The 25,824-nt window shown below is 36.4% G+C and overlaps 7 protein-coding genes across 17 annotated transcripts; 3 read left to right on the top strand and 4 right to left on the bottom strand.

Annotated features, from left to right (window-relative positions):
• Positions 1-153: 153 nt before the first annotated feature.
• On the bottom strand, positions 154-2,199 carry eIF3d1 (eukaryotic translation initiation factor 3 subunit d1). Its single transcript, XM_018026450.2, has 3 exons — positions 1,955-2,199; positions 1,832-1,877; positions 154-1,745 (listed from the first exon to the last, which is right to left on the bottom strand). The coding sequence occupies exons 1-3, from the start codon at positions 2,126-2,128 to the stop codon at positions 277-279; spliced, it is 1,689 nt and encodes a 562-aa protein (XP_017881939.1). The 5' UTR covers positions 2,129-2,199; the 3' UTR covers positions 154-276.
• A 318-nt stretch (positions 2,200-2,517) lies between these two features.
• On the bottom strand, positions 2,518-9,292 carry Elp6 (Elongator complex protein 6). 4 transcript variants are annotated; one of them, XM_026814639.1, is made up of 4 exons: positions 8,903-9,292; positions 6,562-6,706; positions 3,448-3,730; positions 2,518-3,366 (listed from the first exon to the last, which is right to left on the bottom strand). In XM_026814639.1, exon 4 carries the CDS (start codon positions 3,337-3,339, stop codon positions 2,578-2,580), a length of 762 nt encoding a protein of 253 aa, XP_026670440.1. In that variant the 5' UTR covers positions 3,340-3,366; positions 3,448-3,730; positions 6,562-6,706; positions 8,903-9,292; the 3' UTR covers positions 2,518-2,577. The 4 variants fall into 4 exon arrangements, with proteins under 4 accessions (XP_026670440.1, XP_017882221.1, XP_026670439.1 ...); XM_018026732.2 differs by having other exon boundaries at positions 3,492-3,730; XM_026814638.1 differs by lacking the exon at positions 8,903-9,292 and adding an exon at positions 7,577-7,961 and having other exon boundaries at positions 3,492-3,730.
• Dic1 (Dicarboxylate carrier 1) lies at positions 3,974-7,186 on the top strand. 3 transcript variants are annotated; one of them, XM_018026731.2, is made up of 9 exons: positions 3,974-4,074; positions 4,582-4,693; positions 4,863-5,018; positions 5,165-5,331; positions 5,404-5,611; positions 5,691-5,771; positions 5,841-5,897; positions 5,958-6,023; positions 6,552-6,627. In XM_018026731.2, exons 2-8 carry the CDS (start codon positions 4,598-4,600, stop codon positions 5,973-5,975), a joined length of 783 nt encoding a protein of 260 aa, XP_017882220.2. In that variant the 5' UTR covers positions 3,974-4,074; positions 4,582-4,597; the 3' UTR covers positions 5,976-6,023; positions 6,552-6,627. The 3 variants fall into 3 exon arrangements, with proteins under 3 accessions (XP_017882220.2, XP_017882219.1, XP_017882218.2); XM_018026730.2 differs by lacking the exon at positions 5,958-6,023 and having other exon boundaries at positions 3,975-4,074; positions 6,552-7,185; XM_018026729.2 differs by lacking the exons at positions 3,974-4,074; positions 5,958-6,023 and having other exon boundaries at positions 6,552-7,186.
• LOC108626193 (glycine receptor subunit alphaZ1) lies at positions 8,003-12,366 on the bottom strand. Of its 3 annotated transcripts, XM_026814636.1 has the most exons (10): positions 12,273-12,366; positions 11,138-11,327; positions 10,838-11,067; positions 10,679-10,761; positions 10,445-10,600; positions 10,204-10,359; positions 9,950-10,115; positions 9,680-9,866; positions 9,420-9,610; positions 8,003-8,093 (listed from the first exon to the last, which is right to left on the bottom strand). In XM_026814636.1, the coding sequence occupies exons 1-10, from the start codon at positions 12,347-12,349 to the stop codon at positions 8,021-8,023; spliced, it is 1,509 nt and encodes a 502-aa protein (XP_026670437.1). In that variant the 5' UTR covers positions 12,350-12,366; the 3' UTR covers positions 8,003-8,020. The 3 variants fall into 3 exon arrangements, with proteins under 3 accessions (XP_026670437.1, XP_026670436.1, XP_026670438.1); XM_026814635.1 differs by lacking the exon at positions 8,003-8,093 and having other exon boundaries at positions 9,329-9,610; XM_026814637.1 differs by lacking the exon at positions 8,003-8,093 and having other exon boundaries at positions 9,329-9,610; positions 10,445-10,585.
• Positions 12,367-12,436: 70 nt separating this feature from the next.
• Positions 12,437-24,767, bottom strand: LOC108626048 (transducin beta-like protein 3). 3 transcript variants are annotated; one of them, XM_026814633.1, is made up of 17 exons: positions 24,372-24,767; positions 16,279-16,432; positions 16,125-16,176; positions 15,854-16,061; positions 15,610-15,784; positions 15,366-15,536; positions 15,087-15,265; positions 14,818-15,017; positions 14,539-14,742; positions 14,229-14,415; positions 14,049-14,167; positions 13,832-13,990; positions 13,611-13,776; positions 13,323-13,547; positions 13,121-13,248; positions 12,821-13,038; positions 12,437-12,528 (listed from the first exon to the last, which is right to left on the bottom strand). In XM_026814633.1, exons 2-16 carry the CDS (start codon positions 16,302-16,304, stop codon positions 12,841-12,843), a joined length of 2,397 nt encoding a protein of 798 aa, XP_026670434.1. In that variant the 5' UTR covers positions 16,305-16,432; positions 24,372-24,767; the 3' UTR covers positions 12,437-12,528; positions 12,821-12,840. The 3 variants fall into 3 exon arrangements, with proteins under 3 accessions (XP_026670434.1, XP_026670433.1, XP_017881942.1); XM_026814632.1 differs by lacking the exon at positions 12,437-12,528 and adding an exon at positions 12,595-12,686; XM_018026453.2 differs by lacking the exon at positions 12,437-12,528 and having other exon boundaries at positions 12,688-13,038.
• On the top strand, positions 16,750-23,456 carry mas (trypsin-like serine protease domain-containing protein masquerade). Of its 2 annotated transcripts, none has more exons than XM_018026784.2 (11): positions 16,750-17,940; positions 19,939-20,246; positions 20,315-20,348; positions 20,452-20,909; positions 20,971-21,159; positions 21,314-21,437; positions 21,509-21,688; positions 21,773-22,028; positions 22,099-22,376; positions 22,447-22,601; positions 22,697-23,456. In XM_018026784.2, exons 1-11 carry the CDS (start codon positions 17,823-17,825, stop codon positions 22,862-22,864), a joined length of 2,268 nt encoding a protein of 755 aa, XP_017882273.2. In that variant the 5' UTR covers positions 16,750-17,822; the 3' UTR covers positions 22,865-23,456. The 2 variants fall into 2 exon arrangements, with proteins under 2 accessions (XP_017882273.2, XP_026670435.1); XM_026814634.1 differs by having other exon boundaries at positions 21,278-21,437.
• On the top strand, positions 24,665-25,554 carry LOC108626219 (iron-sulfur cluster assembly 2 homolog, mitochondrial). Its single transcript, XM_018026786.2, has 3 exons — positions 24,665-24,815; positions 25,028-25,249; positions 25,328-25,554. The coding sequence occupies exons 1-3, from the start codon at positions 24,715-24,717 to the stop codon at positions 25,500-25,502; spliced, it is 498 nt and encodes a 165-aa protein (XP_017882275.1). The 5' UTR covers positions 24,665-24,714; the 3' UTR covers positions 25,503-25,554.
• Positions 25,555-25,824: the final 270 nt, after the last annotated feature.

Here is a 25,824-nt window from a genome sequence, read left to right as displayed (position 1 = left end):
TAATGAATATTTAGATAAAATATAAATAGATGTAAAATGTAAACAGATATTGTATATTTATTTTGTAATTAAATACCGTGTACAGAATAATTAAAATGACTGAATAGTAGCCGTTGGAGAAGTGCAGGTTTTTAGAATTAAATAATAAAAATGTTGAGTTGAAATTTGTTTATTACGCCACTTTATTTTTATTTTATAATGCGTTATGACCATGGTACAAATCAGTGACTTTCACAATAATAATAATCGAGTGAAGTTCAAGAGAATTTTACACTATTAACTCTGAAATGCATCATTAACAGGTTCGTCGTCGTCGTCGTCCTCCTCGCCTTCACTTTCAAATGTATTATCCGGAATATCGTACAATCTTATCATCGGCTTATTCGGATCCTTCATAATCAGATATTTCCCATCCTTTTGTTTCATACAAATGTCGATGATGCATCGTAAAATACCCCACGCATTGTCCATGTTGAGATTGATCTGCGTTGCGAATTCATTCGGCTTATACTGCTGCGTGCCCAGAATAACGTGTTTGCTAGAGTCTCTGACCATTGCTCTAGAAACGTATCCAAATTTCAATTGATCCGAACCAGCTAACAACGCCTGGACAGTCCACTTAGCTAACTTGCAGGCGTTATTGCGCAGCTCGTTTGCCAATACCGCACCGCGTTGAGTATCTAATTTCTGCCTCCATTCAACGCCGTTAGCCAGTTTCGAATCCCATTCGTTCAGAGCTTTGATCGTCAGGAATTGAATCTCGTTATTAGGCCCTTGCATCACGGCGTCGTGTTCGCATCTCGTGACGAGAACTATTCCGTTGTTCAAATCCCATTTTCTGTAACGATACGCGACGCTGGCAACATCGCCCTCCTCTTCCTCGGCGATGAACGGATTCCCTTCCTCGAATTTATATCTAGGTTCGTTGGATTTCAACACTTGCTGGGAGAAATTGTGATTAATGAACGTAGCTTCTAAAGCTAAATTCCTAGGCGAGTTTAATGAATTCCCGTCGTCCTGTGGAGGCTCGACGCTGGTCTCGTTCACGGTGAGAAGATCGAACTCCGTGTTGTCTCGCTTGTCGAAGAACAATTTATCTCCGATTTTCTCAATCACTATATCCCAAGAATAATTGCTGCGCGTGCAGCACATTATCGTTGCCAAAATTGCGTCCGTTGCGTAAACGTTTCCTTCGGTCTTCGAAAGCTTGCGAATAATAGGATCGTCGGTAGTTGTAACAGTATGGAAAATTCGATCGATCCTTTGCAGTGGCTTTTCATTCTTGACATTCACTCTGTCGTAAGTTTTATCATAGTATTCAAGAGAGCCGCAGCACAAGATGTCCTCTCCGTCTTTTACACCAGGTAAAGACAGTTTTGCCAAGCGTGGGAAGTCCATTTCTTCGATAGTCACCCAATCAGGCCTGACAGTGACAGACGCGTCACGGATTTTAATCGGCGGCTGATTCTTATGATTCCGTAGACCTTGCTGTCTACCCCATCGTTTAGTTTGCCCTTTACGATCTCTCTCACGGAGTTTCAATTTGCCAAGCTGCTGCATCTGATTCATCGCACCGCGTTGGCCTCCACGACCTCGCATATTCCTTTGATTGTGTCTGAAACGACCGCCACGTTGATAAGGCGGCTTCTGCACACGAGTCGTATCGACCAAGTGGAAGGTTGTTTCATCTTCATCATGGTAATATGCATATTGACTGCCTGATCCAAATTGTGATGTATATTTGTCTGGAAGAAATACAAAATTATGATATATGTTCTCTGTCAGTATACAGGTGGATAAGTGTTGAACAAGTTTGGAACGTAGCACTCACTAGGAAATTTCTTATCTTGGAAAGCTGGAGTGGTCCAGTCAGATATCTATGAACATAAATTGACAATGGAAGTACATAAACAATTTTTATTAACAGAGAAAACAAATTACAATTGTTACAAACCTTTCCCAACCTGTCGCCCTTCGAGAATGGTTGGTACGGTATATCCTTGAATTGATCGGGTAATTCACAAGGACCCCATCCGTCTGGATTATGCTGGACCACGGGCGGTTGAAAATGAGGAACTTTTTCCTCTTTCTGAACAGTATCCTCCAGAACAACCACGTCGTCCGTCATTCTGTACTTTCAATACGAACGAAGTCAGACACGGTGGCACCGCCTGCTTGCCGGAAAGACCGCCATTAGCAACGCCATATTACATATATATTAAAATACCGTTCACAGCTCAACAGCGAATTACTCCAATTATTTATTTTGTAGGAATTAGTTGTAAGCGAAATTTAATATATAAAGCGCTTTTGAATTCTGCGATTCATTAAATGTTTCAATAAAAATCTCAGATCTATTTCCATCCAGGAAAATTTAATTTCTGCATGTGTGCATGCCAAGTGGGTCGAGAATTGTTTTAGGTAGCGCAATATTTATTTTTATAATAAATATTATATTTATAATTTTTTATACTTATTGTACGAGTAAAAATCGGGTAGATAGAGATAGCAGCCAAGTTGGGAAGAGTAAAGATGGTTTCTTTTTATTTGTAATTCAGTATAAAAAATATTTGGATCTCATGCTGACAAAACTGAGGTGCCCGGCGCATAAATCTGCACCTGGCGATTTGATAACTTGTACATATATTTCGCTGTCTCTGGCCAGTTATACTTTATTCTTACATTATTTGTTCTCCAGTTAATTGTTATATTCCCAGACGCATCGCTAGAATATCCCGTTTGAAGAGGCTCAGTTTTAACAAGTAAATGAGCCATTCGTTTCAGGCCATTTACAAAGATATTAGGCGCACAAGCTTTTAATTCATTTTTATATGTATGTGCCACGATACAGAGTTGAAACAAAGGAGAATGTCCAAGAAACGATCTTAAATACCTCACGTAATACATAGATTCTTTCAAATCACAACCAAAATTATGGAAATGACTTATATCGTCGATAATAATGAGAACAGACGTACAGTCTTTCATTTTATCACATTCGCTTTTAATTGTCATAAATATATCACGAATCGTACTAGTCGGCTGTTCCTTCGTACATTCCATGTTTAATACAATAGCTTTCATAGGCTCTATGACTGTAACCTTGCCTTTTTCTTTTAGAGATGTAAGATTGTATCCAAATTTCATGCCCACATTGTGATAATGATTAAACGTATTATGGAAGATTACAAAACATATTCCATAATTTTTCCTCACGGCATTGAATATAATGGAACTCAGTAGAAAGTTCGCATTGCTGTTGTGCTGTTCTTCTATTAAAGTCAATTTCCCATTCATATCTACTTTATCAATGCCAAGCGTGTTACACACTGAATCCATTGTAAAGCAATTATATAATTGTTGTAACTGGAAAACAGGAAAACAATAGAATGCTTATAACTGTTTGTTGTACATATGCATACACATGGTTATGTGTGACATACATACATTTGTGCACTGTTAAATAACGCGAGTTTTATGCACCAACTCACCTGCTAGGTGAAAATTTATTATCTTTATGAACAACAGAATTTTATGTTCTGTACTAATGGTCTGACGCACATGCTTTTTATCTTAAATAGTCAAGTGCTAAATTGAGACATTTGCACACGGAGTGTTAGCGAGGGACCTTCAGAAAATATTCCTCATTTCCCGTTAAAGTCTAAATTGATAATTATATTTAAAAAATCGAAAGCTTTTCTTATAATGTCTTATAACAAAATGGTTGACTCTGGAACATAAAAAATTTGTACACTTTTAGTGCAATTATTACAATTTGTAAGAAACTCGGTCTTATGAAAGGGGAGTCAATAGTTTAGTGAAATTCTGCATACTAAGCGAATCTATTCAGGAGAAGGATCGCGCTGATAGGGAGATAATGGTAAGGTCCAGCTTTAAAACGGTGGTGTGGTGGGCAGAACACGTGGCCATCAGCTGATGCATGCGCGTTGGCGAACTCTCTCCAGGCTGTGCAAACGATGATTTTCGGTATTACATCAGTCGGAGCTCAGATATTTCAGGGATAGGCACGATCCAAAAATGATTTGCAAATTCTATTAAATGACACGACTCGTAGTAAGTTGCTCTCTTCTACTATACTTTATCACACATTTTTTACGTACACGTCTATCTTATCAGCGAGTTTTTACTTTAATACATTAATACAAAAATTGCATCTTCGTTACTTAATAATTACGCTTACACTTCATGTTTAAATTAATAAAAAATAATCTACGGATGTCAAAAACGTGTCTTGTAATTGGAGGCTTTTTACTTTTCTGTTAAGAATTCATTGCGGAAACGTACGCTTGTGTAAAACTGCACGTACATGTGTATTCGTACAGGGACAGGAAAAACCGTCCGTGTGCACTACTTGCAACTAACGAATTTAATTATTAACGAATCAGTTACGACAAAACATGCTTAATATTCATGTACGTGCAGTAAAATTATAATATGAACTTCGGAATAATGTCTGTAAACAATTAAGTAGGGAGCGTTAATTAAAAAATTGATAATTGTATAAATAAATGAATAAATGTTGTGTAATACTGTATATGTCTTTTACTTGTTTCATGAAAGTATAAAACACAAAAATATGACTGACAATCGAAAAAAATTATCAAGGTGGTACTTTGGTGGGCTTTCCTCTGCAGGTGCTGCTTGTGTTACCCACCCTTTAGATTTGTTAAAGGTATTTGTTACATATACATTCATTATTAAATACGTCCATTGATGCAACACCAAAATTTTATCTATATTTTACTACGTTAATAAAAACTAAGAATTACGAAGTAATAGATTTAATTTTAAACATTCGATTTAATAAATATTGGAATATAATAAATGGAATTAATCTGTAGGTTCATCTGCAAACGCAGCAAGAAGGCACGATATCCATAGGGCGCCTAACAACATCTATAATACGAAATCAGGGCATTTTAGCTTTGTATAATGGACTGAGTGCATCTCTACTTCGCCAACTTACGTATTCAACAATAAGATTTGGAGCTTACGAAGTAAATACATTTTACGATAAATTTACTCATGTATTGATATTACTGACGTGCTTACAAAACGCTTCTGTATATTTGACCTATTTCCTTTCTGTTCATTTCGAGCATACTGAGCATTTTATCCAAATATAACGTGCTTTTATTTTTAGGTGGGAAAACAAACATTCGAGACACCTGGACATTCGTTATCATTTTCGCATAAACTTTTATTGGCTGGAGTATCTGGGGCAACCGGTGGTATTTTTGGAACACCGAGTGATCTGATCAATGTACGCATGCAAAATGATATAAAATTGCCGCCAGAACTCAGAAGAAAGTAAGATTCATTGTTAACACTCATGCTAATTTTACTTTTACCCATTTCGTTCATTGCTACATATAATTCTAGTTACAAACATGCTTTAGACGGGCTGCTAAAGGTAATGCAACAAGAAGGAATACGTCGATTGTTCAATGGATGTTCCACAGCGACGTTAAGAGCTGCATTAATGACCATTGGCCAACTTAGTTTTTACGATCAAGTTAAAATGATATTGTTAGATAGCGGCTATTTTCAAGATAATCCCGTGACTCATGTAGTATCAAGTGTATTTGCAGTGAGTACTTTAGATAATGAGTGCAGAAAATGTGAAGCAGTGATCGAACTAATCTTTAAACTGTTGATTATAATTTCAGGGTGCTGTAGCTACGACTCTTACACAACCGTTGGATGTGTTGAAAACACGTGCGATGAATGCTAAACCCGACGAGTTTAAGGTAATTACGATCAAGTTAAATGAATAATGGAAAATATTGATGCTAAATATTTGTTACAATTTTTTACAGAATTTAATGGATTTATTTTTATATACTGCTAAACTTGGACCACTAGCATTCTTCAAAGTAAGTTAATTTATCATACTACTTTTCTCTTAGTTATATCTAATTCACAATATCATCCAGATAATGGCAAGGTCATGATCTGGCTATATACATTTGAGATAAAATGAGTCTCAAAATGTAGAATCAGTAAGTGAAAAGAAAAAGATATTGTAGTGACACCTTATAATAATTTAAGTGAGAGACGTTTCAAGTATTTATTTACATGAAATCACGTTTAGTAATCGAGTAAAATAATTTGGAATCCTTATAAGCACAAACTTAGTTTCCTTTAGTCCATAGTTTTTTTTATGGAAGCTATGTGACTTTATATGTACTTAAAAATCAAATCGTATTGGTAGCATTTGAAACAGAATAGCAGTATAAATATTTTCTAGATAATTTAGATAGTAGTTTTTCATTGTTATTAGATATGCTTGAATTTAGATGTTATCCTGTATATCACTGTCAAAAGTCGGCATCTTATCGAAGTATTTACTAGAGGCAGAGTACATGTCGATTTAAATATTTTCTATCTACTTCCAAATATAATCTCTATCATTATTTTATTCATTTCTGCTTGCTAGCACATATCACATTTAAATATGCTTGTTCAAACCAATTACTATTCTCTTATATGTATATTACCTGAAACATGTACTGTTTATTTCATTTTAGGGATACGTACCTGCTTTTGTCCGATTAGCTCCACAGACTATTCTTACTTTCGTCTTTTTAGAACAGTTGAGATCTAATTTCGGATTCTATCCTCCTATTATTGCAGAGTCATAAAGTTCAATTAACTGTTTAATGCTTTAGCATTAACTGTCTACCTGAAATATTTTACAGAAGTAAAAAAGAGAGATCTTATATATAGAATACGAAACTTTATGGAAAGATTGTATAAACATTTGTTCTATCTCAACCATTAGTTACTTTTGCATTCCATTAATCATATTCAAAATTGGTTTCTTATGTCTTATACCTCGTATGTCGCGTACTTCAGAACACGTTTAGTAATATTTATAGTTTCCGAATATTCAGAGAATCCAATGTTAATTAGATGGAACAAATGTTTTCTGATTGCGTGATAAATTCATTGTTAATGTGTTTAAATTTTAAATCTAGCACAATATTTTTGCATTGATAGTGTCATTTCTCAACTATTACAGTTTTCGTTATTATATAGTAATTTAATTAATGATTTGGGCACAAAATATCTTTTTAATACTTAACACATTCCGAGAAGATATTGTAGTTATGCAATAATAGATATACACAAGATTTTATATATATACACATATTTTATTACATATATATATTTATATCTATAGCAATATATTTTTCTGGAGAAAATACTGTTTTATAATTGTTACGGAAGAAACTTTGAAAAAGATGAAATATTTTTAGTTTGTAAAACACGTGATGTATGTATGAACGAATGTACGTGTTGATCTTATAAATTAGTTGAAATTATTTTCAAGTAAAACCTGTGTATGAGTTTCTACAAAACGTTTTAATTCATGCATCGGTGAACACCTTTCCACGTTATTAAATACCATAACCAATGTGTAGATTAAAAACCAATTGCTTCGGATTACACAAGGTCATACGAAGTGAAATTAATATATTATTTGAAAGTTACATGGACCTAATCGTTGATTATGGTGCCGAACATGCAAATGAATAAAATTAAGTTTTACCAAGCGTCTACGGTGGATAGGAGACTCTGTACAGCTGTGTAGTCAAGAAGGTCTGTCGTAATCCCATATCGCGTCTCTCTACCACACCTATCCATCAATCTAATTTTAGTCACACCGAATATCAACGACGGGCGATCGTACCAACGCACCGTTTCGACATTAAAATCATTTAAAAACACGTGTTATTTCCTGTGTATAGCAACGGGTACTCTTGGAGACCAATGCAAACGAGACAAATAACGGCGATGTTAGCGTCTCCTATAACGAATAGCCGAAATATTCCGCGCGTAATCGAAACTTTCGAAGTCGAGAACAAGGCCAAGGAGTTCGGCATTTTTTTTTTAATATCTTACGAAATTTGACTGAATATGCTATTTTAAACTTTCTCTAAAAATTTGTATATGCTCTTATAAAGAAACGATTTGCTTCATTCTTCTTTAGTTTTTATATCCAAATAAATGACCAGTAGAAGATGTTAAATATAATGAAAGCGACGGGGAAGACGATCCTGCTACGCCTATCAAGTATAAACATTTGTTCTATCTCAACCATTAGTTACTTTTGCATTCCATTAATCATATTCAAAATTGGTTTCTTATGTCTTATACCTCGTATGTCGCGTACTTCAGAACACGTTTAGTAATATTTATAGTTTCCGAATATTCAGAGAATCCAATGTTAATTAGATGGAACAAATGTTTTCTGATTGCGTGATAAATTCATTGTTAATGTGTTTAAATTTTAAATCTAGCACAATATTTTTGCATTGATAGTGTCATTTCTCAACTATTACAGTTTTCGTTATTATATAGTAATTTAATTAATGATTTGGGCACAAAATATCTTTTTAATACTTAACACATTCCGAGAAGATATTGTAGTTATGCAATAATAGATATACACAAGATTTTATATATATACACATATTTTATTACATATATATATTTATATCTATAGCAATATATTTTTCTGGAGAAAATACTGTTTTATAATTGTTACGGAAGAAACTTTGAAAAAGATGAAATATTTTTAGTTTGTAAAACACGTGATGTATGTATGAACGAATGTACGTGTTGATCTTATAAATTAGTTGAAATTATTTTCAAGTAAAACCTGTGTATGAGTTTCTACAAAACGTTTTAATTCATGCATCGGTGAACACCTTTCCACGTTATTAAATACCATAACCAATGTGTAGATTAAAAACCAATTGCTTCGGATTACACAAGGTCATACGAAGTGAAATTAATATATTATTTGAAAGTTACATGGACCTAATCGTTGATTATGGTGCCGAACATGCAAATGAATAAAATTAAGTTTTACCAAGCGTCTACGGTGGATAGGAGACTCTGTACAGCTGTGTAGTCAAGAAGGTCTGTCGTAATCCCATATCGCGTCTCTCTACCACACCTATCCATCAATCTAATTTTAGTCACACCGAATATCAACGACGGGCGATCGTACCAACGCACCGTTTCGACATTAAAATCATTTAAAAACACGTGTTATTTCCTGTGTATAGCAACGGGTACTCTTGGAGACCAATGCAAACGAGACAAATAACGGCGATGTTAGCGTCTCCTATAACGAATAGCCGAAATATTCCGCGCGTAATCGAAACTTTCGAAGTCGAGAACAAGGCCAAGGAGTTCGGCATTTTTTTTTTAATATCTTACGAAATTTGACTGAATATGCTATTTTAAACTTTCTCTAAAAATTTGTATATGCTCTTATAAAGAAACGATTTGCTTCATTCTTCTTTAGTTTTTATATCCAAATAAATGACCAGTAGAAGATGTTAAATATAATGAAAGCGACGGGGAAGACGATCCTGCTACGCCTATCAATCCATTGAGCGATCTCTTGTGGAGTCATCGTCGTGAAGTTTTGTGACTGCGAAAGAGTCGCTCTCCGTGCGAATGACTTAGGCGACGACGTGCTGGTGACTGTGTTAATGCTACCTACGGAACATTCCTGATCCTTGTCTTCCTCGATCTTAACAGAAGGAATGTTAAGCGTACTTGGAAAACTCTGTAATAAATGCGTACCGTGTAAACAGAAGATCCGCGCTTATCTGGTACCTCGATTAGACGTACTTACATGCACGGTAAGATAGTTCTGACTTGTGTAATCATGCTCGCTGCTGTTTACGTTATCAATCGATGACCAAGATCGCGATCGTTCCAACCCCGAGGTATTTTTCTGATACTGTTTCCGCGCCAGTTTCGGCGTCAGCGTTGATTTCAATATGTATTTACTGTTTACCTTTTTCAACGGTACAATTTTTCTAAACATATTTTGTAGGATTAATTTATTAATTAGACGGGTGTCACGTAAGAGATGGGAAACCCCGGATTAAGGACTACGTACTTCCGACGATATATTGTATTAACGAAAGCAAACTCGACCATAGCAGCGAACAAGAATATAGTACACCCTAAGAACCATATTTCGCTTGCTTTTATGTAGGAGACTTTAGGCAAGGAATTTTCCACTTTAGATGCGAGCGTCATAAACGTCAAGATAGTATTCGTTCCTTAATAAAATTGCAATTACTTTAGACATCATTTAAATTGTTTGAACTATTACGTAAAAAGTTATTCATTATATTATATATATTTCACCCAAAACGATTCGTGGAGGACTCGCGTCCATGTGCAACCAAAATGATACCCAAGAAATAACTACTATTAATATGGATGGTATATAATAGTCCATCATAAAGAATCCCATTTCACGAGCTAATTTAAATGTTATGCTAATCGCACTGAAATTGCCAGCTGTAAACACGGAACATCTGTTAATTAGGGTAGTTTTTAAAAAATCCAGGTCGATCTGTCAGATCTCGATGCACGAAGTACTTGCCGAAGTGACCGTAAAGCTGCTGCGAGACGGTATAAACTACTTCTGACGTATTAACCCACTTCCCAATAATTTTGTACTCAGTTAAGTGTAATTCATCAGCAAGAATGATCGATTCTTGGTCCCAACGCAACACCATATCAGCTACATTGTGCGTCCCTGTAGGTAAAAATTCCGTTCATTCCAAGGAGCAGTAGCAGAATAAAATAGCTGAGTACTAAAACAATGACATCCTACAGCTTTCCAAAATAAGTGGACATTCTTGTACGTCAAATGGAAACTTCTCCAAACGAAGCCCACAGTTAAGAATAGCTTGCAACCTGTAGCAGTCGTACCGCTTTGTATTAAATATTTGATAGAGAATGTCGAATAGAATCCCGTGTATCATTTACAAACCTAGTGTTCAATATAACCATGCCTGATGGAGCTATAGAAACAAGTATGTCTTTGACACCATTTCCCATAATAGCTGAACTAGGTTCATTAGAAACATATACGCTCGGCATCCAAATTAAATCCTGCGCAAACTGGCCGCCGTGTATTTGATTCAGATGTGGAGCGATGTGAGAAAATTTCAATCTTTCATCCAGGTATCTAAATTGCAACATCATGTGTACACCAAATTGCTGGAAAAATATTGTAAGAAATGTGTAAAATAATGATTATTTAAGAATCAGGAGAGCACAGAGAACCTACTAGAGTCTTTGCCATATTCGATGTGATTGTATAGATGTAAGCACTGGTATAGACAGTAATTGGTCCCGTCGCGTTAATTGCTCCCAGTGGCCTGGCTAATTTATCATAACGGCATTCGAGCGTCAACTTTTGCAGAAGCTCGGTTTGTGTTATAGAACTGGTACTATTGAGCGTTGGGCAACTCTCCGGTCTGCAAGAAATAATTCGTAAGACGTAAGAGAACTCTCTCAAACTTCCGAGAATCGCAATGCGGATCTCCGAAATTACTCATATCATAATACACACTTCCTTATAGCACTGTTACTTAAATATTGTACGACAAAACGTATGAATCATTTCACGGCGAAATCTTTTTTTTAGAGGGTGTTTCATAATAATACAAAGAAGTGAGTATTAAGTGCGAGGAAAGATAAGACTTCTTTGAAACAAGATCCTTGAATTAAAATTCTGAACGTTACCAAGTAGTAAGAATAGTTCATTATTGCTTTGTACTAATGCAGATGACACAATGCAGCACATGTGACTCTGAAATTAAAAAAGAACTGTCTTCTTCGTGGAAGTTCAAATCATTGTTAACTACTAATTGTTCTCTTGTTTACTATTTACTTATTTTCAAACACCGGCAAGAATGATAATTCATAAAGTGAAACAATACGATTTGAGAACTTTAATCAGAATCTTAATACCAATACCAACAAGAAAGTCTTATCTAACTACACGGCTACATTAATTTACAGCATCAAACATTCGGCTGTTTATATAAGTTATCAATATTTTTCTTCATAAACTGCGTCTCATGATTAAAAATAGATTTCTTTTTACTTTGAACACAGTATGCACGACACTAGACTTCCAATATAAAAAAATATTCCAATCTAAAGTTCGCAAAGGTAATCAATATACGAAATGAAATAATAATCGTGTTTACACAAGTGTCCAGAAATTTACATATAAAACACCTTTCGCTTACACACATTTTATAATGTTTTGAGATTGTGGCACATGCTGCAGACGTTGAGAAATAATGCCAGAGACTATGCTGTACGTTTAGACGTTCTATAAAATATGTTGTGTCGGAGATCCTTCATTGAATTCAACAGGAAAATAGAATAATAAATTTCAGATAAGAACTTACATAGCGGATGCATCCAAGTGCGATATATATAGTATATAAAGAGAAATCACGAAGGAATAAATTCCTCTTAAGGCCATCTTAAGGTTCCTGACTTATCTGTTTCACTAATAAACTTGGACTGATTCCTTCTTAGCTACACATGCATGCTCTTGAGCAAATTTGCTGGAAACCAAACATTACCCAACCATTCCTCCCATTCACGATATTCTTTTATGAAGTGAACACTCACGTGCTGGTATATGATACTCGGTCGGCACTGTATACAAAGTGTGTTCAAATTATCTGAAGCTACATTAATTTATACCCATACACACGCATAGATTCATACATTAATCAATATTTTTAATAATAAAATTCAATAATAAACTGGTGGAGACTATTTCTGCATTGACTTCTCAAACCAGCTTCTAAAATCTTTAATTAAAAATAGTAAATTTATTTATTACTATCAGCATATCGTATGCCTACACTTAGCAATTACATATTTACATTCATTACATTAAATAAAAGACAGGTGACTCGCTATAAAATAAAGTATAAAAACTTACGAAATTTGTACAGTAATTAACTATGCGCTTGGATCATTTTTATAGACGTGCGGTTTCATACGATTAAGGGTATATGTGAATAAATGTAAGTTTTGTAGTAATGAAGTCATCCTCGCGAAATGTCGTTCCGTATATGGTATAAGGGACTCCAACGTTGAAGATAATTTAGATTGGAGCTCTAAATGTTCCATTTCCACCATTAGTGAGTTAATGACCACCTATTACCGATATGTAAGTTTTAAACGAATTAAGGTCTGTATAGGTGTTTAGTTGTAAAGCATAACATATTTTACTATTTACCTGAGCAACTTGGCAATTTTTGCTGTTGGCGTTCCACGTAATAGCACACTTGAGTAGCTCTTCTTTACGAAGCGGTTTCAATCCACCAATCGCTTGTTCAAGACGCAAATGATCTTTTTTTAAAATAGCTAACACATAAATGATACCGATAATAATATATAAAATATGAACATAGTAGTCAAGTATCAATTCACAAACTTACTTTGTACAATCTTGAGAACTTGGAAGGGGCGTTCCAACTTCAAGGCTAAACTCAACGCTGCAGCTAATTCATCTGCCTCGAGTAGATTTGCTAATTGTTGTTCTTCCAACGCGCGCTGCTCTAATTCGTTTGCAGCTCTTAATTTCTTCTCTTCAGTTACGTCTTTCCAAATGAGTAACAACGAATCGCTTCCGCCACTGATGATATGTCTCTCATTTTCACTGACTATAATTAAATACATAATACTGTAAATTCTCCTTGACAGGGAAATGGTAATATAATATTCACCTGCCAGTGCCCACACCCGACTTTCGTGCTGCTCCAAAGTGCACACACATTCCGAAGTTTTGATACACCACAATTTTAATAAACCGTCACCACTTGCTGATATAATTTGCATCCCACGTGATAAAAATTCTGCTTTCAACGTAGACGATTCATGACCCTCGAGTGTCTGAAACATTAATAATATTTAACGAAAGTTCAGAGAATAATAGTTATCAAATTACTTTTAAACACTGAAGTTCCGACAGCGACCAAAGTTTCATCGTGCAGTCTGCTGATGTCGTCAAGAGTACTTGATCCACAGGTGAAAATCGAACGCACCATACTCCCCTACGGTGGCCACGGAATACGCCGAGTAATTGCAAGTCATCGGCAGACCATAACTACGAAAAAAGATTGATATTACATACTGTACTGATTTAGCATTTTTATTTAACCCACCTTAGCCGTTTTATCTTGCGATGCAGTGGCGATCAATTTGTCATTCGGAGAGATGGTTACGCAGTTAATATCTTTCTGATGAGCCAGTGTTGTATGAATAGCGTTCAAGTTAATATCACCTGTGTATAATTATTGAATTAATAATCATGCAGTCTATAGACTTCTCAAGATTATGCTTACTGTTCAAATCAATATCATCGGGTATATCCCATAGTTTAAGGCACGAATCTTGGCTTACGGAAGCGAGGAATTTACACGAACTTGAAACTGCGACAGAGCCAACAGGAGCAGTATGCCTGGTAGAGGACGCGATGCAAGATACTTTAGCTGTTTCCTTATCCATAAGCCACATACGAATACTATTATCCTATGATTCACAAAAGATTATTCCATATTCTTGTTGGAAACATTCTTTAATAGCCTAATATTTTAGGGACACGGTAGTTGTTACATTGTATAAAGTACCTTCGTTAATAATGTGTATACACACCTTTGCCGATGACACGAGTAAGTATGCATTAATACGTGCTGTAGCGAGAGATAAGACGATGTCCGTATGCCCACACAATAATTCACAATTCATAGTTGAAATATTGTATAGTTTTATATCAGGACTATTAGTAGCTACTGCTACATGACTGCTACCTTCTCCCAGATAAGCTACATCCAAGATTTCGTCACTGTAGCCTACTAACTATAATAATTAATTGTATTATGAACAGAATTATGAAGATATAAATTTTATAATTTATTTAGAAACGATATCTACCTGTTTCACGTGCTCAAATGTATCTAACGAATGAATTATTATATTATGATCGACTGTGATTATAGCGAACGTGTTACTGGCGTTATTGTAAAGTAAATGTGTGATTGAGAGACTTCCTGCTTCCTTCGCAGCCGCTACTATAGAATTTGTTTGTACATATACTTCTTTACCAGTTCTCATCTCCCAAATCCTTACAACTCCTAAATGTTTAAAATACATTAGTCAAGTATAAAAAACTGTATTATATCTTTTATGAAAAATTTTGAAACCTTTTTCTCCTGCAGCAGCAACGTGAACAGCATTGCTGTCTTTGTTATGAAAAGGTACTGGCAACGATGCATTCTTAGGTATAATAAATGTATCCTCTATTTCCTCATAAATTGGCAAGACACGTATTGATGATCCAGAAGAAACATTCCATAAAATCAGTACTCTGTCTCTCCCTGAACTAAATTATTATACATACGAGTATAGAGTATTATACATTAGTAATACATACGAGAATAATATAATAAATAGAAAACTGACGTACAGTTTTAATACATTACCTAACTACATAATCTTCATCCTTGAGGAAAGACAAAGACGTAACTTTACTGAAATGCCCAGAAAGAGTAACTACTTCTGCACCAGTTTTAATACTCCAACCATGAATTTTAATATCATCACCAGCAGCGAACACGAGTTCTTTATCCGTGTTTGGATGAAAAACTAAAACACTAAATTCTTACTTTGATTATACATGCTCTCAATAAGAATAAATTGTATGCCTGTTTCATTTGAGGTAGACACCTTATAACTCCTTGAGCTCCTTTTAAATTATGAGTACAAGCGTGATGCTCTAAATTCCATAATCTGACAGTGCCATCACTACCTCCAGAAGCCATTAAATTCCTTTCTGTCGAATGAGCAATACGAGCTACAGGACCTTTGTGTATAGATTTCCATAATTTCATTAACTTATTATCTACAATAATAACGTGTCCATTAAAATCTTTTATTAAAACTTGAAAAGGAATCTGAGTTCAATAAGTACCTTTCCAGTTCCACAATTTAAAAAGAGTACTTTTGTGATGTGTGATAATATGTAAGTCATCATCAGATGCAGTAAATGTATTAATTGTGTCTTCCTCTTCATTATCTTTATTCTGTCCTAATGAGGATATTACAATACCTTTACCTACAGACAATATAGAGACTGTTCCATATTTTTGGCAGAATATATGTTCTCCATCTGTGCTCCACTATAAGAAGAGTAAACTTAAAAATATATATATTCGAACCAATAAATTTATTAATCAACATACTTGAACATTTCCTCCGGTGTAAAATGCCCCATGCTTAGATTCAACTTCAAACCTAAAATTAAACGCGGTCAATAGTGATAATACTGAATTAACAGTAATAAATACGTTCCATGCATTGAGCATTAGTTTAACAGCGTCATCGAAAGTTACTTACGCTTCTTTTAATGCGATTTTACTCATCTTTCTTCAATTGCTCGAACAATTTGACAATACGCGATACAAAAACTGAAAAGCCACGTGCTGTGAAGCACGTGTCGCGCTCGTCGCGCTTATTTCATTTATTCTCGCATCGGCATGGACAGCATCACCTGCCGGCAAAATTGTCGCCTGCTAGTTCATTAACAAGCGGCAAAATTTAAAGAGCAACCGCTCAGTGGAAATTAAAATAATTTTCAGAAATGCTATTTCTATATGGATATAAAGTATATAGAATTATACCCTAAATATGAAATATAATAGCGGGACAAAAAAATTATATCGAATTTCCTCCGATAAAAAAGTATAAAATTTTTCAATTTCAATAATATGAATCAAAATTATTTTGATTTATACTATAATATTAATTTATTGTAACATCACCGAGGAGATGATTATTATTTGCATTTAGACGTCCAATTAAATGCATGACTAATGTTAATAAGAAGAGATACATTTTTTTATATTGTTTCATGGAGACGTATTTTTTTATGGTTAATAAAAATTGTGATTTCGTCTCAATAGTTTGCGTTCATCATATTTGAAGCATTCAAATGAATGGGTGAGAAATTCAAGAGGAATACGCGTCTCATTTGAATTTGAAGAAAAGGCATACGTTAGTATGGCACTATGATTACGAAGGATTGACCGTTGCGTAAAGAACGATAAATTCCAAAGGGAAATATCGTACGGTATCCCGTACATTTACGGGTGAAGTACCGCTAGTCGTGCACATATACATACGTACGCGGTGAGAAAGAGGGAACGAAAGAAAAAAGTTGGAAGGGGACCGAGAGAGAGGCAAAGAGGAAGAACAGCGCGAAGGTGAAGGACAGGGGAACGAAGTAGTTCTAATACTGTCGAGATCAGACAATAACGTAGACCTAATCTAAATGAGAATGAACACGCAGCCACGGAAATGAAAGAGATAACAAATGAAAGTGTCTCATCGCGATGCTAATGAGATTCAAAAAGTTCCGATATATTAGCTGAACGTCTTCTACGATGAGAATTTAAATGGGTCCAAAGTTAACGAGTCTGGTTTTTCTACAAACCGCAGGAATTGTTCAGACGACCGTAGGAACAATGTGAGATGAGCAGGAGGAATGAATAAATATCGAACACGCCGATGCCAACAACCCTTCCCCTTCTTTTTAACTGATTCTCAGCGAGGTCGCCGAGACGATCGGTTCTCTCTACTTCTCCGCCTTCCTCGTTCTTTTCTCTCCTTTTTCTGACCGGCGTAAAAGAGGGGACCCGCACCCTGACCCACAAGCGGGCCCCGGTATCTCCTCAGTCAGTCAGTCAGTCAGTCAAACAAGTCTAACAGGCAATGCGGGCCCGCATAATACCGTGGCTGCCGAACTCGCGGTAAAGTAGTTTGACACGCACGTGTTCGAACCGGGTAACGACAGTGTGTCTTCCTTTAACTGTTTTTGCGGTTACCTTCTTAAATCGAAGAAAAAGAAGCGGAAAACGGGCTGAGACCGAGAGAGAAAGAGAATGAGGGAGGTGAAGATGATACTGAGAACAGTACCCGGGGGCATCGTCCTTATCCTCTTGCTTAGCGGATCCATCGTTGCTCAGGACGACGACTCCCTGGCTGGCAGTTTCTTGTCAGGTAAATAGATTATTTGTATACCCTCTCATATTTCATAATTGCTATACAAATTTATAAATGGCCGGTGAGATTAAATTTCATTGAGCTTCACAGGGTCATAGAATTTTCATTTTATTTTATGGAATTAAATTTTGACGTTATGCATCGCGTTTTAAAAATAAAAGCTTGCTTTCTATATTTTTCGTTCACCTAAAAAGAAATCAACGAATTACGAATTTGATACTGGAATTTAATATATGACATCAATCTTGATAAAACAGTAAAATAATTGATGTTAAGTTTACTCATTAAGAATAGATAATAAGAAAGTTTCTTATTTTATTTCTGTTCTCAAAATAAATTTTTACTTGTCAAATTCTTGTCTATTAACTTTTTATAAAAGTGGTTTTTTGTGTCGATTCAATTTGACGTAACTGCGTAAGGAATACAATTTGAAAATTCAAAACGTAGTGTTCGCATGTACGTCCAGTCGTAGAAATTCTTAAGACACGCATGGCGATCGATAATTAATTAATCCCGAGTAACTAGTCGATTGATCTGATATAGTAAAATGGCTGTAACTAAAATTAGTTCGTAGCAGAGGAGGTTTCGAGAAATAGAAATTCGCGTGCGTGAATGTATGCTGCGCACGCTTGTATAGGTGGTATCTGGAAGGATGCGATTGTCCCACTTAGGACAGCGTTATACGGATGACGCTCGAGTCCATTGCCATTGCCATTGGCAAGCTTGAAAAGTACAAGACGCTACACATTCTACCAAGCTAGCTAGAGTTCAAGAATTTATTCAACAAGTTTAAAAAAAAATTCGAAGCTGATATAAAAAAAGAAAAGTTCATGCGAACACAAACTGACTGTGAAACGAGTACACATCTCCCTGACAGAATTGCATTTCTCAATACAATTAATACCTACGTGTAGAAAATCGAACTGTTGATACGATGTTTACACTTATAAAAAAAATGAAAGTCTCGCACTGGCGATAAGTTGCGAATCTTTCTGCGACAGTCTGCGGGTGAACATCGACCTCGACATAGAAGTTTCACGTGTACGCGGATATCCGCTTGGCTTCGGGAGGTCACGTAAAACAGAAATATGCATAGAAATTGAAAATGTTAATGTCAAATGCGCGCGAACATCCGCATCACGCTGAAAGGGTTCTAATGGTTCGTTTAACTCCTCGCAGACTGACTATTTTTACTGCTCTACCACTGAACTAATTTCCTTACGCAAATGAGCGAAACGCAACGCAAATATGATTCGAAATCTCAAGAGCTCATATATTTTTCTGGCTGAAAATAATTCTGGAATGCAGATTAGAACATGTCATTGATCCTTGACGATTACGTTAGAGACGGCACGTGTAGTATCAAAAATGGTCATGCAATGGAGTCGAGCCGTTTAATTAACTACCGTTATGTTTGTTTGGGCCGTTATGCATGCTAAAGTGAAAACAGCTAGAAGTATATGTGTACTACGAGCCGTGCGAATTTCTTATTTACTTACACGTTTGTGCGAAATTAATAATAAGCTGGATTTATCAAACTTCCGTCGGTTCCGAAACCGAGGTAATAAATTAGTCACTGAGTCAACGCGCCTTTAGGAGAAAACGAAACTACTATTCAAAGCGCGATGCATTCTGTTATTACACCTTTGTTTATAATTGAATAGCGAACGTTTCTCAATGCATTTTAACGGAGTTCGCGTGCTCACCAAATACTGAAAGATAATCAATTTTACTGTGTAAGTGGGATGTAGGATTACGTATGCAGGAATTTCTCTTGACTCACGGTACCTTCGCACCTGTACCCGATATACAGTTAATGCTGAATTTATGATACACGTGTTTCTCATTATCATAGGAAAAAATAAACTTCAGGATATTGGATAATCGTCGTTCCTACATTATGTAGGATTCGTTCCATACAGGTTTCGCTTGGAACTGTACTAGCCGATTTCCCTGCGTATCTTCCAACGTTTCAACGTCTCTATTTCTTTACAGGTCTACTGGATTCCATAACGAGCACGGCGAACAGCGCGGACTGCCCGGGAGTGTGCGTGCATGCATTCGCAACTTTGATATGCTACGAAGTTCTCGAGCATGTACAATGCCCGACCAGCATGCGATGTTGCATCGAGGCGCCTATAAATGGAACCGGAACTTCTGAAAATGCGGTCCAGGACGAGGACCACACTACGACCATTTCTACCACCGCTAGAACGACGACTACGACCACGAGTACGACGATCTCCACGCCCAGCACAGCTCTCACGACCGTGTCCTCGACGACCACTACAAAAGCTACTTCCGTACGTCCACAAAATCATGCTTGTAATTAACTTTAAGAGTAATGAAAATGAATGTGATGAATTTCCAGGAAAGCCAAAAGGAAGCAGCGAATAAGACGTCGAGTACGTATCCCTTACTGTTGATCAAGACACGATTAACAGAATTTCTTTCTACTGTTCCTAATTTCTGAATTCACTCGAAGATTCATTGAACTGTCGTTTCTAGCGAAAACCTGCTCAGGGATTTGCATGGCCGAGAGGATCGCCGACTACTGCGACGCAGTCTTGGTGATAGACACCCTCTGCAAGCCAGGGTACAAGTGCTGCGTGTCCAGGGACGCTTTCGGCGAATCGCCTCCGCCAGAATTATTGGTCATCGACCGAAACTCGAGTCGGATCGATGAAAAGATGGTCGGCGTTAATACGTCGCATAAAGGTCCTTCACCTTCTACCGCAAGGCCAAATATAGTCACCTCGACGAGTGTATCTAGCACGACGGTGGCAACGACCATCGCGTCGACTAAACAAACGACGACTACGATGAGGCCAAAGATTACAGCGAAGAAACCGTGCAAAGGCGAATGCGTTAGCGGATTCTTCGCCCTATTGTGCGACAAGGTGGACGGCGACGCCGAGTGCCCTGACGATGGATCGTGCTGCGTCATAGACGCTTTCGTGAAAACGGTAAGACGACGAAGCCACGTTAAGTTGTAATGATGACCGGTGATTGGTAATAATTTTTTAGGAGACAACGACGACGACGACGGTGCGACCATCGACGAAGCCGGCGCAACCGAAATTACAACCCTGTCCCGGATTTTGTTTATTGACCATTATGGCAGCCTTCTGCGAGCGGCCGAACACGATAATACCGAAGACCTCGACTTGTCAATCCGGGTCCATTTGTTGCGACAACACGAAGAGCTCGCCGCAGGTGATTCTATTTCTTTATTTCGGTAGAACCGTATCGGTGGAACAAATAATGTGATGCAAGTAAGCTATCGAATAATCTATACGAAATAGAAGAATTGAAATCGAACATTGAAATGTAGACAGTAAACGTAGTGACACCGTCTTCTTCGTATCAGACCCCAAGGCCCAGGCCAAGACCGACGCCGAGACCAACGATCACTACAGTTTCTCTGCCGCCGGATCCACGGCCAGAGTGTCCTGGCTCGTGTATCGTTTCTTACTTATCCTTTACCTGTTTCAGTAAGCACTCTTCATATTTTTATGATTCTTATTCCAATTGATTTAGAAATTAATAAATTGTTCATATATAGGGAATGCCGAATTGACCAACTTATTTAAATGCAAGAAACAAGGACATCAATGTTGCGCGCCAAAATCGTTGATACGAGAATTAAACGGTGGTAATTCTACTGAACCGGTGTTGAGTAACAGAAACGACACGTTGTATGTCACTTCGAGGCCGTATACGACACCGTTTACGACCGCATTATGTGAGTTAGAAACTAAATGGAACGATCCTGCGTTATGCTTGTTATCAGAAAATCTTAAGCAATAGTTCCCTATGCATTCCGCAGATGAGACAACGACAGTGATGACGACTATGAGGAGTCCCGTGTACAGTAAATACGTCTGCGGCGTGAAAGGAACTTCTCGCGGACCAATTCAAGCGCGTAGCTTTGAAAGAGGAGGGCGGGTCGTCGGGGGAGAAGACGCGGATGCCAATGAATGGTGTTGGCAAGTTGCTCTAATTAATTCCCTCAATCAATACCTCTGCGGTGGAGCGCTCATCGGAACACAATGGGTCCTGACAGCCGCGCACTGTGTGACAAAGTAAATTTTGTTAAACCCGTTATTTAAAACAAAAAAGAAACAGCTGTTCCTTGACCGATCGTATTTACAGCATCGTCAGATCCGGAGACGCGATTTACGTGAGGGTGGGAGATCACGATTTAACGCGGAAGTACGGAAGTCCCGGTGCTCAAACCTTGCGAGTGGCGACTACGTATATTCATCATAATCACAATAGTCAAACGCTTGATAACGATATAGCTCTCTTAAAACTTCATGGACAAGCAGAGCTGAAGGACGGTGTCTGCTTGGTATGTTTGCCAGCCCGGGGCGTCAGTCATACGGCTGGCAAACGATGCACCGTTACTGGTTACGGATACATGGGAGAAGGTGCACGTCTATTTCCAATTAAATTCAACAGATATTAAGAAGAGTCTTTTTTAATAATCACTGTGTGCAGCTGGCCCTATCCCGCTTCGAGTACGCGAAGCCGAAATACCGATTGTCAGCGATGCCGAGTGTATACGGAAAGTGAACGCTGTCACTGAAAAGATCTTCATTTTACCAGCGAGCAGCTTCTGTGCCGGTGGTGAACAAGGCAACGATGCGTGTCAGGTAATATTATCTTTTCACGTATCGTCGAGGGAAATTGAAAGACGCCTCTAAAACATTTGAATATGTTATTTGAAATGATATTATTTAATATTTAGGGCGACGGAGGAGGACCATTAGTGTGTCAAGACGATGGATTCTATGAATTGGCTGGACTCGTATCGTGGGGCTTTGGCTGCGGAAGATTAGATGTTCCTGGGGTTTACGTAAAAGTTTCAGCGTTCATTGGCTGGATCAACCAAATTATTTCCGTAAATAATCTTTAGTTTCTTTTAATGTTCTATTTATAATAAAAATTAATATATATATATATATTTATTTATTAAGGACGCATTGTGTGTAGTACCTTCGCGCGCTTGATGATGTAAACTTTTATGTTACGTGTCTAGCAAAAGGAATATTTTTTATGCACGATGACTGTGAAATAATTCGTGTAGAGGATATATAGTTTTGAAGATGTTACGTTACTCGTAACATAAAAAAAGTGAACGTCGTGTAGCTTTAATAAATAATGAGAAACAAAAATTTGCATTGTATCCACTTTTGAGATACTCGATTTCTTATTCGTTAATGCAGTGAACTTTCGTTTATCCAGTGTTTCGGACTACTTTAATAACGGCTCTCTCAACATTTAGTTGAATTCACCAAAGTTAAAGAAACTGTTTATAATTTCGTAAGATTTAACATTATAAGATTTTGATAGATAGAACTTTCTTAGTTATTAAATTTTACTAAATCTCGTTCCTTTAATTGTTCGAACATAATTTTACGAACATAATATTTTACATAATGTAGGACGAACGAAAGTTTGCATCAGCGTTATCGTTCTACAATTGGCAAAATGCATTAACTTGCAATCGTAATTGTAATTTATGATTCGTTTCTGGTAATCGTGCCATCAAGTGCGTCCGTTATACGTAATAAAAAATGCCTTAAGATAATTGATAATATATACGATGTACAATAAATTATAAAATTGTTGGCACAGATATTATCGAAAAAGTTTATAATTATGATTATTAAAAATCGATTAGAAAATATCCTGCTATTAAACAGCACGTAGTAAATAATTATGTCTTTGCCAACAATTTGATGTATTCGTTACGAATGTGTCGTTTTTTTCATGTCAAACGACACATTGCGAATGAAAGTCAATTCCATAGAAATTAAAGTATCTCTGTTAGGAGCAAAACACAGTGATATCGAATTGTTACGATTGAGAAGTTTCTATATACATATATTATATATATAATTTTCTTTTTAGCAATAATTTATTTAGGACGTTGCAAGTGATTTACATACAGATGTATGTACTTTCATCTACATTATTGTATATGTATAATTTCCAAGCTCATGAAATTTACTCTAGCACTTTATCAATGCGATATTTCACGTTTTATGTTACGTAGATTCAGTGTATTTGGGGAACAATATAACACGCTTTGTACATTACTGCTTCATTCGTAAAAGTATCTTTCGATTTATATATAAGGATGTTTTATCGATTTAAATGGAAAAGAATATTAAATGTGAATATCAAAGTTAGTTACTAAGTTACTTTAAATCTATAAAACATTGCTGTAAAACGTTACTGTAAAAACATTTTTATGTAATGGAAACATTTTGTACCTTTCAAACTATTAAAACGTGCACAATTTTTTTACTGTGATTAAATATCAAATTTACTGTCTAATATACGTATTAGATAGTCCTGAGAGTTTATATTAATTCATACATCATCGATCAACTGGAAGATTGTTCGAAAGTAAATACCTTGTGATTCCCTCTTGGGTGAACTATCTTCGTCTTCCTATCGCACGTCGGCTTCGGCTTGGGTAAATCTTTGTAAATTCGGACAACTGAGTTCAAGAAACGAACTTCATTATTTGCACTTCAAATATTCAAATCACATGAAATATAATTAATTGAATGGAAAAAAGATGCTCAATTGGAGACCAACATCCAACCAGGAAACTCTGTAAGATCTCTAGAAGACAGCAGTGGTGTCACCATGAGAAGCTTAAAACCCTAGCAAATTTTACTATCTAGAGGACATGAGAAAAGCAGGACGCAGACTGCAGTCGCATCTGTGCGTTGCATCGCTGATGATCAGCTGATGACTGTCACGCATATTGGAAATATGGCGAAATTGAAACACGCGATCTGGAGTGTTTCTTCTAATTTCGTTGCAAATCGATATTTCTCGCGTTTATTGACGTAAGTCTCAAGCTCTCGCCTTTCATTAATATCTGTTATACTGATTCGAATCGCTTGTCAATCGAAAAACCATTTCCAATTTCATATTCGAATAGAAAGTTTATAGCAATCATTTCGGTACATTTCGTATTGTGATTTGAATGTTTGATCGCATTTATGTATATATAACGATATAATATTATTATAGATTGCAACACTACTTTTGTTCACAGTTCTCAATGGTACAATGCATCTACAGCCTCGATATTAAATAAAACGTCGGAGGAAACAACAACCAAGACGGAAAATGACATAATTATTACAGATAATTGCGTCAAACGTTTAAAAGAGATTACAAACAACAGTGCTTATTTAAGAGTCACGGTGGAAGGTGGAGGCTGCTCTGGTTTTCAATATAAATTTGACTTGGACACAAATGTCAATGAAGATGACAAGTAAGAAATAACTGAAGATGTTTTATAACTGTATTCTCGTTATATCGTAAAGTAATCGAACGTGATATTGCATTACAGAGTATTTCAAAAGGATGGGGCTAAAGTGGTCATAGATTCAACGTCTTTAGAATATATTAAAGGAGCAACAATAGAATATCACACAGAGTTAATACGTTCTGCTTTTAGAATAACTAACAATCCTTTAGCTGAACAAGGTTGCAGTTGTGGGGCTAGCTTTTCTATTAAACTGTAGTAGTGACATGTAGCAGATCTTAACGTAAAGCGAATTTACTTGAACCTTGGCAGTATTGTTACGAATATTTTTAACACCTCTGCCAGAGAAGTATATATCTCTCTAGTTGATTCGACCATGAAATTTGTTATATATTTAATACCGAACGATGCGCAGACGTTTCAATTTCATTTATATTGAGTAAGATACAAGGAAAATATTTAAATTACTGAGCAAGGAACTGTTGTTATCGACGTTACACTGAACAGATTATAAATGTGTAAATGAGACGAGAACGTCTATGTTATGATCTTACGTAACATGATATTTGTTTCGAACATTC

Source organism: Ceratina calcarata, unplaced genomic scaffold (genome assembly GCF_001652005.2).
Source record: "Ceratina calcarata isolate Rehan_Ccalc_2016 unplaced genomic scaffold, ASM165200v1 scaffold39.2, whole genome shotgun sequence".
Lineage (NCBI taxonomy): Eukaryota > Metazoa > Arthropoda > Insecta > Hymenoptera > Apidae > Ceratina > Ceratina calcarata.
This window is presented reverse-complemented; position numbering and strand designations above follow the sequence as displayed.

What these genes read in the sequence shown, in the direction of transcription:
- eIF3d1 (XM_018026450.2), bottom strand. Translation starts at nt 2,128, where the DNA reads ATGACGGACGACGTGGTTGTTCTGGAGGATACTGTTCAGAAAGAGGAA. An exon ending in AGGGCGACAGGTTGGGAAAG is followed by an intron (nt 1,878 to 1,954) that starts GTTTGTAACAAT and finishes TTATGTTCATAG; the next exon opens with ATATCTGACTGGACCACTCC. An exon ending in CCAAGATAAGAAATTTCCTA is followed by an intron (nt 1,746 to 1,831) that starts GTGAGTGCTACG and finishes TATTTCTTCCAG; the next exon opens with ACAAATATACATCACAATTT.
- Elp6 (XM_026814639.1), bottom strand. Translation starts at nt 3,339, where the DNA reads ATGGATTCAGTGTGTAACACGCTTGGCATTGATAAAGTAGATATGAAT.
- Dic1 (XM_018026729.2), top strand. Translation starts at nt 4,598, where the DNA reads ATGACTGACAATCGAAAAAAATTATCAAGGTGGTACTTTGGTGGGCTT. An exon ending in CCGCCAGAACTCAGAAGAAA is followed by an intron (nt 5,332 to 5,403) that starts GTAAGATTCATT and finishes ATATAATTCTAG; the next exon opens with TTACAAACATGCTTTAGACG. An exon ending in TAGTATCAAGTGTATTTGCA is followed by an intron (nt 5,612 to 5,690) that starts GTGAGTACTTTA and finishes TTATAATTTCAG; the next exon opens with GGTGCTGTAGCTACGACTCT.
- LOC108626193 (XM_026814636.1), bottom strand. Translation starts at nt 12,349, where the DNA reads ATGGCCTTAAGAGGAATTTATTCCTTCGTGATTTCTCTTTATATACTA. An exon ending in ATGGTTATATTGAACACTAG is followed by an intron (nt 10,762 to 10,837) that starts GTTTGTAAATGA and finishes CGACTGCTACAG; the next exon opens with GTTGCAAGCTATTCTTAACT. An exon ending in TCCACTTATTTTGGAAAGCT is followed by an intron (nt 10,601 to 10,678) that starts GTAGGATGTCAT and finishes TTTTACCTACAG; the next exon opens with GGACGCACAATGTAGCTGAT.
- LOC108626048 (XM_026814633.1), bottom strand. Translation starts at nt 16,304, where the DNA reads ATGAGTAAAATCGCATTAAAAGAAGC. An exon ending in CGATGATATTGATTTGAACA is followed by an intron (nt 14,168 to 14,228) that starts GTAAGCATAATC and finishes AATTATACACAG; the next exon opens with GTGATATTAACTTGAACGCT. An exon ending in CGCAAGATAAAACGGCTAAG is followed by an intron (nt 13,991 to 14,048) that starts GTGGGTTAAATA and finishes CTTTTTTCGTAG; the next exon opens with TTATGGTCTGCCGATGACTT.
- mas (XM_026814634.1), top strand. Translation starts at nt 17,823, where the DNA reads ATGAGGGAGGTGAAGATGATACTGAGAACAGTACCCGGGGGCATCGTC. An exon ending in CCACTACAAAAGCTACTTCC is followed by an intron (nt 20,247 to 20,314) that starts GTACGTCCACAA and finishes ATGAATTTCCAG; the next exon opens with GAAAGCCAAAAGGAAGCAGC. An exon ending in TTACGGATACATGGGAGAAG is followed by an intron (nt 22,377 to 22,446) that starts GTGCACGTCTAT and finishes CACTGTGTGCAG; the next exon opens with CTGGCCCTATCCCGCTTCGA.
- LOC108626219 (XM_018026786.2), top strand. Translation starts at nt 24,715, where the DNA reads ATGACTGTCACGCATATTGGAAATATGGCGAAATTGAAACACGCGATC. An exon ending in TATTTCTCGCGTTTATTGAC is followed by an intron (nt 24,816 to 25,027) that starts GTAAGTCTCAAG and finishes TTTTGTTCACAG; the next exon opens with TTCTCAATGGTACAATGCAT. An exon ending in AATGTCAATGAAGATGACAA is followed by an intron (nt 25,250 to 25,327) that starts GTAAGAAATAAC and finishes ATTGCATTACAG; the next exon opens with AGTATTTCAAAAGGATGGGG.